The 11,835-nt window shown below is 47.9% G+C and overlaps 1 protein-coding gene across 1 annotated transcript in view; it reads left to right on the top strand.

Annotated features, from left to right (window-relative positions):
- The window catches only part of Cfap57 (cilia and flagella associated protein 57), a 67,286-nt gene extending 56,934 nt beyond the window's left edge, over positions 1-10,352 (top strand). The window contains exons 22-23 of the mRNA XM_021200043.2: positions 1,378-1,510; positions 10,009-10,352. Of these exons, the coding sequence (XP_021055702.1) occupies positions 1,378-1,510; positions 10,009-10,223 (348 nt within the window). The 3' untranslated portion in view covers positions 10,224-10,352. The remainder of the gene's footprint in view (positions 1-1,377; positions 1,511-10,008) is intronic.
- The last annotated feature ends 1,483 nt before the right edge of the window (positions 10,353-11,835 follow it).

Raw genomic sequence — 11,835 nt, 5'->3', positions numbered from 1 at the left:
TGTCCTGGAACTCACTCTGTAAACCAGGCTGGCCTCAGACTCAGAAATCCACCTGCCTCTGCCTCCCAAGTGCTAGCATTAAAGGCGTGCGCCACCACACCCTAAGGACCTAGCAGAGAAGAGAGAAAAGAATGTTCCAGAAGTGGGGAAGAAAGGGTTTATTTGGCTTACATTCCATATCACTGTTCATCTTCAAAGGAAGTCAGGACTGAAACCCAAACAGGGCGGGAACCTGGAGACAGAGCTGATGCAGCGTCCCTCAAGGAGGGACGCTGCTTACTGACTTGCCCCGCATGACTTGCTCAGCCTGCTTTCTTATAGAACCCAGGACCACCTATCCAGGGATGGCACAACCCTACAACCAGTTCTTTTTTTTTTTTTTTAAGATTTATTTATTATTATATCTAAGTACACTGTAGCTGTCTTCAGACACACCAGGAGAGAGCATCAGATCTCATTTTGGATGGTTGTGAGCCACCATGTGGTTGCTGGGATTTGAACTCAGGGCCTTCGAAAGAACAGTCAGTGCTCTTAGCCTCTGAGCCATCTCTCCAACCCCCTACAACCAGTTCTTATGGAGGCCTTTTCTCAACTGAGGTTTCATCCCTTCATAAAACTCTAGCTTATGTCAAGTTGATATAAAACTAGCCAGCACGGGTATCTAGTAAAGACTTATTAAATAGATGGATATCAGGATTAAGTAGATGGGTATCAGGCAGTCATAAATAGGTAAATCTCCAGTGGATATAGCAGAGATTAAATAACTGCTTACTTGTCTGTGTTGCTCACTAAATAGCATGATACTGAGGGCAAGAGTTTGTTGTTGCATCTATGGACTTAGTGGATGCCCTTTAGTTTAACCAAACCAGTGGGGTTTGAACAGAGTAGCACGGTGCTTGAGAGCGTTGCTGAGGTCAACATCCTGGCTCTGCTACTTGCTAACTGTATGGCTCAGGCCACTTACATGACCTCTCTGGTGCCTCCGTTTCCTCTCCTGTAAAACTATGGTCAGGGGGTCTAGTTCAGTGGTAGAGCAATAATACTTAGCATTCGTAAGGCCCTGGGTTCAATTTCCAAAACCACCGCCAAATGACAGTAATAGTCTTTCTAGTAAAGCATATTCAAAGTCCCCAGGAAAGCGCTGTTAAGGATGTTTGAAAGAGCACAGATGGGTAGGGAAAGTGCAAGTCCACCTGAAATCAAGTTAGCTGGTGCCTTAAAGGCTTGGCAATGAACACGACAGAGACTCCTGCTGGGTGCAGGATCCAGAGGGCTAACCGAGATCCAGGCCCCTGGGTTTTTGAGTCTAGGAAGGCTCACCCTGCACCCACAGAACACCTGTGTATCACATTCGCTGTCTTCCCTTCTTTTTTAAAGGAAAATGTCTCTCTGATCAAAGAAATTAATGAGCTCCGCAGGGAGCTGAAGTTAACCCGCTCCCAAATCTATGACCTTGAGTCGGCCCTGAAAGTATCCAAGAAGACACGACCACAAGAAGTTCCAGAGTCAGGTAATACCACTGGGAGTTGGGCACCGAGACCAAGACCCAGTGACCATGAACAGGTCTCCCTTTGGCTTCTTTCAATACAGAGTCACATCTGCCCATGGTGTTTCAGAGCCTCTTCAAGGCACACTGTGCCAGCTCTCCAGAGGATCTGAGGCACTGCCTACATCCACACTCTCACCCAAGGCTCCTGTCTTGAAATCCTCAGTGTTAGCTGCAATTCAGAACTCAGAATCGGGCAGGTTTTAGAAAAGTGCATGCTGTATATTATGTAACATCCCCAGGAGGTCTGGGGCAGTGCCCTGAAATCAAGCACATTAGTATTCTACAGTGATTTGTGAATATTCAACCAGGCTTCATGAATTTAAAAACATGAATCAATCTCTCTCTCTCTCTCTCTCTCTCTCTCTCTCTCTCTCTCTCTCTCTCTCTCTCTCTCACACACACACACACACACACACACATCCCTCTACATTTTAGAATTGTGGGTAAAGGACCTGTACAATTAAAATGAAGGCAAAACAATGAGAAACTATTTAAAGGGAGGGAGAAATTACATAAGAAATGTTCACTAAGTTGGTGACTCGGGTGATACATTAAAGCACCTCTGAACATCTGGTAGCCAAGGCAAAAAGGGGAATAGAGAAGTACAATAGTGAATCCCCCCACACTTGGGAGACCAAGGCAGGAGCATTGCCATGAGCTCAAGACCTGGGCTACAGTGAAACCCTGTCTCGAAAAGGAGGTAGTTTACATAATTGTCACTGCATGGCAGAAAGAAGGGGTCTGACTTGTTTGCCTTTTCTCTGGAGAATAAACTTTTTCCTGGCACTAGATTCCATGAGAAACATATCACGCAGCTCTCTAAGAAAGGAATGTTGACCAACAGCCTCCAGTCTCCACAGGCTCTGTGGCAATAAATACTCTCTGCCGTCTTCAAACCTGACAGTCAGTACAAACCAAGAACATAGGCTTCTCTCTGAAGGGTAAGTCGGTGAAGCTGGCACGCCCTGTCTTCTGTTGGTTGCTATTCCGGAACAAAGACTCATGGACTGGAGCGTCCCAGAGCAGTGCCTTGGGATTCTGGATGCCATGGGAACTCTCGGGGCTATGTTTGCAACCTGTGTAGAGCCCAGTGCTATGTGACTATGTGCAGTCTATGATGAGCTCCACATGTGATTCTGGTGCCTTGTCCTCACGGCCTCCTCAGAGTAAGGGAACTGTCCGGTGTTCACACGGTGATGAGATCGCCTAGAGGCTCTCAGTTCCTGGACCGCATGCATCTCTGTTGATAAGCATCATGTATATTCGCATATATACGATTGTGTCGGCTTATGGTTAGTATGACCGTTAGGACCAGCGTGGTCCCCAAAGTCACCATCTTCAGTCCCCAACACGGACTTGAGGACACGGTATCCATCCTAAAGCACGAGCTGCCGATTTCTCAGGAATGAGGCCACCTTCTTTTGGGTCGTCGGGGCTCAGGGGTTTGGGTAAAACTCAGATATGCCTGTCAACAACTGCAAAACTTCTCTTAAAATATTACAAACCTGGCATGGTGGCGTACACCTCTCATCCCAGCACTCAGGAGGCAGAGGCAGGTGGACCTCTGTGAGTTCAAGGTCAAAACCTGGTCTATACAGTGAGTTCCAGGAAAGCCAGGGCTACATAATGAGACCCTGCTGAGAGAGACAGAGAGAGAGAGAGAGAGAGAGAGAGAGAGAGAGAGAGAGAGAAGAAAGGGGTGGGGGAGAAAAGAAAGCCTGCCACAAGTGTCACTGGGTCACTGGGTATCATGGTATAGAGCAGTCTCAGCATTTGGTGAGGTGAAATCAGAAGGATAAACGCAGTGCAGGGTAAGTGGGAAAGGGAAGACAAGGAGGTCCCAGGGGCATGCAGGTTACCAGCCTGGCTGAAAACAACTACCTCCAGGTTCCCCCTCTCAAGGGAACAAGAGGTGGAGATTGAGAGGAAGATATAGGATGTCCTCCTGTGGCCTCTCCAGGTGCACCTGTGCACACACCAAGGAAGGCGGGGAAGGAGAAATGATAAAAGAGGGGAGGAGAGGAGGGAAGCAGGGAGTAAATACTAGAGATTCATTTGAAAGTTCTTATCTGAGAGCACACCACACACACACACACACACACACACACACACACACACACATACACATACACCACACCACACACACACACACACACGAGCACGCACACACACACACACACACACACACACCACTCACACCACAAGCTGTCTAAAAACAAACCAATCATATCCATCATCCTCTACAGCTTTATGCAAGGGGCACTCGCTATGACACTTGGTGACAAGGAATGCCAGTTGTTGACCTCAGTTGTGCAAAACCAAAGTCTTACCTTGGATTCTGAAATGTGCACCTGCCCGCTTCCCAAGACAAGTCAGTGCAAAATACGCATTCTTCAAGTTGCTTGGGGACCTGGCCCATTTGACTGGTATTTAAGAATCCTTTGAAGAAGAAAGCTTGTCATTCCCTAACCACTACTTTAGTCTTAACAACATTTATATTGTTTTCAAATTTGCAAGACAGTTAACTAACAGATCCAGCAGATATACCTGCTTCTTTTCCCAATTACTAAAACCACATCACTAGAGCTTAAAACCAAGGCTGGTTATTCAAAGCCAACTAAAATGGCATAAATAATCTGTGAGAACAAATGGAGACCCAAGGAAATAAGAGACAGTTGGAAAGCTGGGAAATGGGTGAGTGAATGCTCCCCACTACAGAGGCCCAGGGAATTAAATCCTAAACTGAAAATAAAAAGCATAGGAAAAGACCCAGCACATGTTAAACCCTCCAGCTATCAAGCTCTAGGATAAAACCAACAGACTTGAAAAGTCAGACTGTTAAAATGAGATGCTGGACCCACAGATGGTAAAGGGACTAATCAGAGTTGGATCTTCAAGGCCCGAATGGGAGAAGGAGAGAATTGGCCTCTGACCTCTATGTGTGTGGCAGCATACACAGGAGCACACACGCGCGCGCCCACACACACACACACACACACACACACAGCATGAACTCAGGCGCAGGTGTACATACACATGCATACATGTGTTCACATGCATACAGATGGAGTCACTGGAGCTATACAAGAACTCAACATATACACTCATGTGACACTCATGAAGAAATAGATGAGTAAAAAATAATAAAAAGATTAGATGTTCTATATGTTTAAGGAAATAAAAAGAGGAATTTGAATTTTTATTTTTTATTTTACTTCTACTGCCACTACTACTTTACTGTTAGTCTTTCCAGACAGAGGGTTTGCTTGGATCGCTGACTCTCCAGAAACTCAGTACATAAACTAGGCTGTCTGTGAGCTCAGCGATGCCTCTCTGCCTCTGCCTCTGCCTCTGCCTCTGCCTCTGCCTCTGCCTCTGCCTCTGCCTCTGCCTCTGCCTCTGCCTCTGCCTNGCCTCTGCCTCTGCCTCTGCCTCTGCCTCTGCCTCTGCCTCTGCCTCTGCCTCTGCCTCTGCCTCTGCCTCTGCCTCTGCCTCTGCCTCTGCCTCTCTGCCTCAAGTGCTAGGATTAAGGGCTTGGCTGCCACCACAGCCACCACCTCCCAGCTTGATTTTTTGTTTGTTTGTTTGTTTTTGTTTTTCGAGACAGGGTTTCTCGGTATAGCCCTGGCTGTCATGGAACTCACTCTGTAGACCAGGCTGGCCTCGAACTCAGAAATCCGCCTGCCTCTGCCTTTCAAGTGCTGGGATTCAAGACATATGCCACCACCGCCCGGCTTGAATTTTTTTAATTATTTATTTTCATTTTATGAGCATTGCTATTTTGCCTTCATGTCTGTCTGTGTGAGGGTGTTGAATCCTGGAGTTAAAAGACAGGTGTGAGCTGCTATGGGGAAGCTGGGAATTAAACCCAGGTCCTATAGAAGAGTAGTCAGTGCTGTAACTGCTGAGCCATCTCTCTAGCCCTTGAATTTTTTTTTAAAAGCAAGAGTCTTCTAAAATTTTACAGACAACTTATATTTAAAAACCACAAATAATTAAACTAGTAGAAGTGAGAACTGTAATTATTATAATTAGAATTTCAATGAACTAATGGAGCCCTGTGGAAGATACACACATCTGAAGGCAGACTAAAGCAGAGCTAAAGCATGAAGCCGGTGGTAGCTGGGTTTCAGCCCAGACAAAACAGAGGCAGGATGGCGTGGAGTGAGCCAGCAGCTGTCTGAGTGGACTCTGAGGAAGGAGGGGGCCATCACAGGGGCAACTGAGAGTTTTCAGAACAGATAAGAGATGGTGACAATCAGACCCAGGAATCCTAACGGCTCCCCAAAGGAGAATGAACAGCAAGCTTACATCCAAACCACACAGAAGACAAGAAGTGACGGGAAGTCTGGGAGAAGAGCAAGGGCTCACACGCAGGAGAACCATGGCAGGCGTCATGTGACTCCTCAGAGGCTACAGTGAGAGCCAGCACTGGTGACACCATCCCTTCAGAGTGCTGAAACTTGGTGGCCACCCCAGACACACATCACCAGGGAAATGATCTCTTTAAAATGGAGCTAAAAGAAAACAAAATTGGGCTGGTGAGATGGCTCAGTGGGTAAGAGCACCCGACTGTTCTTCCGAAGGTCCGGAGTTCAAATCCCAGCAACCACATGGTGGCTCACAACCATCCGTAACAAGATCTGATGCCCTCTTCTGGAGTGTCTGAAGATAGCTATAGTGTACTTACATATAATAAATAAATAAATCTTTAAAAAAAAAAAAAAAAAAAGAAAAGAAAAGAAAACAAAGTTGACAGAAATTGAACTTTGTTCCCCAACAAAACCTTGTAAAAATAATTTTTTAAAGATTGTCCATCAAGAAGAAAATGAGCCCAGAGTTAAGTGTGCCTGCAAGGAGACACGGTGAATACAGGAGGCAAATGTGGATATGTAAAAGCTAGGGATGGCTCAGCACAGGGAAGACAGGGGCTGAACTGTGGAACCAACAGCAATTCAGAAGAACTGAAATACTGGGCATAAGCATCAAGGCCAGAGCTCTGTAACTAAACCACCCTGTGTCTCTGATTGTTTCACAACAGGAGAACTACTCTGTGTGTGTGTGTGCACACACATGCACACTTTCAAGGACTCTCCTGTCTCAACTCCCATCTCATTGTAAGAGTTTTGAGATCACACACAATATATATATATATTACACAATTAATATAAGATTATATATTATAATATATGCATATATTATATACATATATACATGTGTTGTACATTGTATACATGTATATATTATAATATATGTGTATATACATAATATATACATATATATTATGTGTATATATATATATACACCTATATAATAATATATATATCACATTGTACTTCATATGTGTCTGGTGCTTCTAACTCAGCTCCCTGCTTTGCATTCTTTATGTTATATAAGCATAAACTTTTTAGAGCCTAGAGGGATGATAGAAAGGAAGGTGGGGAGAAAGAAAGAGAAATCTCCCAAACCAACAGAGGGAAAATAGACCAAATTTGGGGGGAAATTAAAGAAAAGAAATATGGGGGCTGGTGAGATGGCTCAGTGGGTAAGAGCACCCGACTGCTCTTCTGAAGGTCTGGAGTTCAAATCCCAGCAACCACATGGTGGCTTACAACTATCTGGAACAAGATCTGACGCCCTCTTCTGGAGTGTCTGAAGACAGCTACAGTGTACTTACATATAATAAATAAATAAATCTAAAAAAGAAAAAAGAAAGAAAAGAAAAGAAATGTGACACAGCGTACAAAAAGGAGTACTAACCACTTCCTTATTCCCATCAGATTTGGGGCTGAGAATACAGCTCACTGCTGAATCTCTACCTTATGCATGCGGTTGCTGGGTTCAGACCCCAACACTGCAAATCACAATAGTGGTGATAATAATAACTTAATTGTTTAAGCAATACCGGCCATCTGTCTATGGAAGGAAGCCTGTGAGCAGCAGGCAGAGAGGGACATTGACCAGGTCTGGAAGGTGACAGGTTCTGAGCAGAAAGGGAACAAGAAGAGATTGGGGGTGTGAGCAGAGGGGCAAGAGCTGACTTCCCACAGCTGTGGAAGAGGCAGCAGCCCCGGAAAGACTCGCCCAGTGTGAGGAACAGGCAATTTGCTGTGAGAAAGAATGGAAAGAAACCAGTGAGGGGTGATGGGAGGACATAGGAAAAAGCACAGCCCAGGCCCTAGAGATGTTCATAAGCCAGAGTGGGAGACAGAGCAGGAGACACGCAGATGTGCCACAACGAGGTCCACTGGGCCACCATCTACATGCTGCACCCCCAAGAACATTCACGGGACAATATGACCCAAGCCAGGCATGTTTCAGGGAACTGCTCCAGGCCAGCCTCCAGCCTGTAGCCGTGGGTGTGGTGGCCCTTCCTGGCCTCTGTGCAGAGCCTACCACTGCCCACTTCTGAGGTCCCTCACTCGTGATTAGACATCCCAGAGGGCCTTAAAAGCTGCAGTTTAGGGCTGGAGAGATGGCTCAGCGGTTAAGAGCACTGACTGCTCTTCCAGAGGTCCTGTGTTCAATTCCCAGCACCCGCATGGTGGCTCACATCCATCCGTAATGGGATCTGGTGCCTTCTGGTGTGCATGAGGACGGTATACTCATACACATAAAATAAATAAATCTAAAAAGAAAGTTACAGTTTAGAGCAAGATTCTTAGAACACACAGAGAGGTGCTGTGGAGAGAGCAGGCCACTGTGGCCAGGCCTGTGGTGGCCAGGAAGAGAAGCTCTTTGTGCTGAATCTCTCAGGCTGACCCCAGGTGTGCCCAGGACTGTGGTTTCCCAGGCACCTTTTCCCCTGGGAAGCCAGATGGTGGTTGGTTAAGTATCTGCATGTGAAGGCTAGTGGGCAGGACCTGAAGACAGGAGCTGATGCAGAGGTTGTGAAATCCAGGGCAGTAGTTTCCAGAGTATCAGGAAGATGAAGGGTTGGGCTGGGGGGGGGGGGGACCACTAAGAGACCATGAGCATGTGACTGCAGAAAAGGACTTGTGGGAGTAAAGGCAGAAAAGAGGAGGGACCAGACTCTCCGAGGAAGAAGGGCGAGATAAACCAATTGCTCTTTAAACGTTGGCCCCATCACACCCATTAGAGGCCAAGGCAAGGCTGACCACTGGCCACCGCTGACTGTTTCCTTGTAGAAACAGTTTCTCCCTTCACCTCCAACATCTATTCTTTTCTAGTTTTTCCTTTACAGAAAAGGGCTGGCTGTAGGAAGGAGAGATGGGCGATGCCATTTGTTAAGATGGATAGAGAGGGAATGGAGGTCAGAGTTCAGGTGTGCTGCTGTGGGGAAGGGAAAGTTTGTGGGCTGTGCAGCAGCCTAAACAGCCAGCAGCCTAGACAGCCAGCAGCCTAGACAGCCAGCAGCCTAGACAGTCAGCAGTCTACACAGTCAGCAGCCTAGACAGTCAGCAGCCTAGACAGTCAGCAGTCTACACAGCCAGCAGCCTACACAGTCAGCAGTCTACACAGTCAGCAGTCTACAAAGCCAGCAGCCTAGACAGCCAGCAGCCTAGACAGTCAGCAGCCTAGACAGTCAGCAGTCTACACAGCCAGCAGCCTACACAGTCAGCAGCCTAGACAGTCAGCAGTCTACACAGCCAGCAGCCTAGACAGCCAGCAGCCTAGACAGCCAGCAGCCTAGACAGTCAGCAGCCTAGACAGTCGGCTGCAGAAGAAGCACTGGCTCTTACCTGCTACTTTTCTCAGGAGCACACAGCAGGTCAGACACTAATAGAGAGGCCCTGAAGGGCTGGGCTGTCTCAGGTGCAGGTTGGGCAGGATAGATGAAATGGAAGAACAAATCGATTAGAAAACAGGGGTGAGAAGTTGCCAAGAAAATGAAGGGGGTGGGGAGAACTCACGGTGGATATAAGCGGCCAGAGAAGACTGAATTTAGAGCCCATTGCATGGGTAGGAGGGAATTGCAGGAAGAAGCAGTCTCATCTTGATTACTGAGTACAAACAGTGAAATGATCTGTGGTCAGGCTGGTGCACTGGTATGGGACAGAAGAGGGACCCCTGGGTGCTGAAGAAAGAGGGGCAGGTGGCATGGCATGGAAGCCAGTGTTCCTGCTGAGAGTCAAGCCCTTTGAGGCCCGGGCCTGACAAAAGCCACGGACCCTCTGGATGCCCAGGATAGTGGCAAACCCCAAATCCAGGAAGATGACAAGATCAGATGCTTCAGGAAGCATTAGCAGATGCCACCCAGAGAGAGGAGGAGTCTGGATCCAGAAGCATCTTCCTTACCCGAGCACTGGTGGCTGGGACTCCAGCATCATCTGTCCCCCTGGGGAGTTACAAGTGACCCCAGTGAGGCACTAGTGAGGTGCTAGGCAGGCTTACTCCCCACTTGGAGCTACGGTGACTGCTCCGAGGATGTTTGGAGGGGCCGGGGACTTCAGTAGACCAGTAAACAGGCTACAGTGATCCTGCTTTGTCCCCTACAGTGCTCAGCAAGGACATAGTCGGCACCACCTCTACTATGAGGCTGAACGAACAGGAGGAAACAGGAAGAATCATCGAGATGCAACGCCTGGAAATCCGCCGCCTCAGAGACCAGATCCAGGAGCAGGAGCAGGTCCCAGGCTTCCACACCATCGCCGGAGTTCGGCTTCCTTCCATCATCGACTCGGATGTGGATTTTGAAGTGCACACCAAGTGACCTCCTGAAAGCCATTTCCGGTCACAGCCAGAAGCACAGGAGGCACCGGGTCAGACTCCTATTCAAGTCCCACTAACCTCTTTCATCCTGGGAAGCTGGAGGCAGGGTCAGAATAAAGGTGTTTTCTCACAGTCTTGTCCAGCTTCTGCTTAGGGTGGGGGGCACACAGGAAAGCCAGGAGGAGGGAGTGCCTGAGGACAGGGGCTGTGGATTCTCCAAAGCCACTGTTGTCTGTTCCTGTGTGGGGCCTGGGTAGCCTGTACTGCAGAGATTGGCAGGACCCAGGGCCAGCTTCCTGCTATAGGTCTGTGATGAAGACAGGACTACCCACTCACATCTTTTTTTTTTTTTTTTTGGTTTTTCGAGACAGGGTTTCTCTGTNTAGCNCTGGCTGTCCTGGAACTCACTTTGTAGACCAGGCTGGCCTCGAACTCAGAAATCTGCCTGCCTCTGCCTCCCCAGTGCTGGGATTAAAGGCGTGCGCCACCACGCCCGGTTCAACCCACTCACATCTTAAGTAACTCACCTGTTGCTTCCCTCCTAGTTCTTGTGTCTCTCAGCCAAGTCAGGACCAAACAAGGTCTCCTCTGGTTTCTTCTTCCTTATGAAACATAATGAGGGACTTCCTGTCCTTCCTCTTGTCTTCACATTTGTGTTTGTGTGATCTTGCCTGGCTCCTCCTTTTCTGGGGACACTTTATACTTTTATCTCCAGGGTTATATCTGGGTCTTATTCCAAGGAGCCACATGTAGGTCCCAGGAAAGAAACTCCTTTGTATAATAACAAGCAAAGGAGTGTAACACAAATGTCCCTGGTTTCTCTTGCAGAGAACAATCCCAAGTCCTTCTTAGTGGTCCCCCTCTGGCTGCATGAAGCCTGCCATCTCCCAGGTTCCTCAGTTTCCCTTAGACTGCTTTGCCAACACTGTAGCCATTGCCCCGGGTGTTTTCACAGCCAGACCAGAAACTCTGCCATCCTAGTTCCAAAATGGAAGGTACATAGCAAAGATTGGAAAGGACTCAGGAGTGAAGGGTGTCCATGGGGGCTCTGTCTCTACTGATCACTTTCTCACCCAGCCCACACCCTATCATCAAACCAGTGTGACAGCCATCCTGTCCCTTGCCCACTGGTAGCTTGGCCCAGGAAGATGGCTGAGTGGAGAGAGAGAGAGAAAAATGACCTCTTTGGTCTTCAGGACTGGTGGGAGTTAGCCAATCCAAAGGAGAGGAAGCACAGCCTGGAGAGGGGAAATATTCAGGGGAAAATGGAGCTCTGAGGAGCAGAGGCAAATTCACTGAGGTTGTCATTCAAATGACACGCACATCCCTGGGGAATGTGCTTGATCAAGACATCACCTCTCCTCCTACGGGACGGCTTGGGAGTGACTGACACACAGTCACATAGGTGGGGCCATGACTGTGACTCTGCTGCCCAGTGGCCTTCAACGCCTGTGTTTTCGTGTACTGTCCTGGAGAGGGGCCTGCACAAACACCACAGGCCAGGAGAGCTGGAGGGTATAAAAGAATGTGACTCCCAGAGAATCTAAACAAGAAGAGGGGGAGGGCAGTGGAAAATGCTATCTTATGCCTAAGTTTTATGTGGCCGCTGTCCA

This window comes from Mus pahari, chromosome 6, assembly GCF_900095145.1.
Source record: "Mus pahari chromosome 6, PAHARI_EIJ_v1.1, whole genome shotgun sequence".
Taxonomy (NCBI): Eukaryota; Metazoa; Chordata; class Mammalia; order Rodentia; family Muridae; genus Mus; species Mus pahari.
The sequence above is the reverse complement of the archived record's forward strand: the minus strand, read 5'-3'. Positions and strand labels throughout refer to the sequence as shown.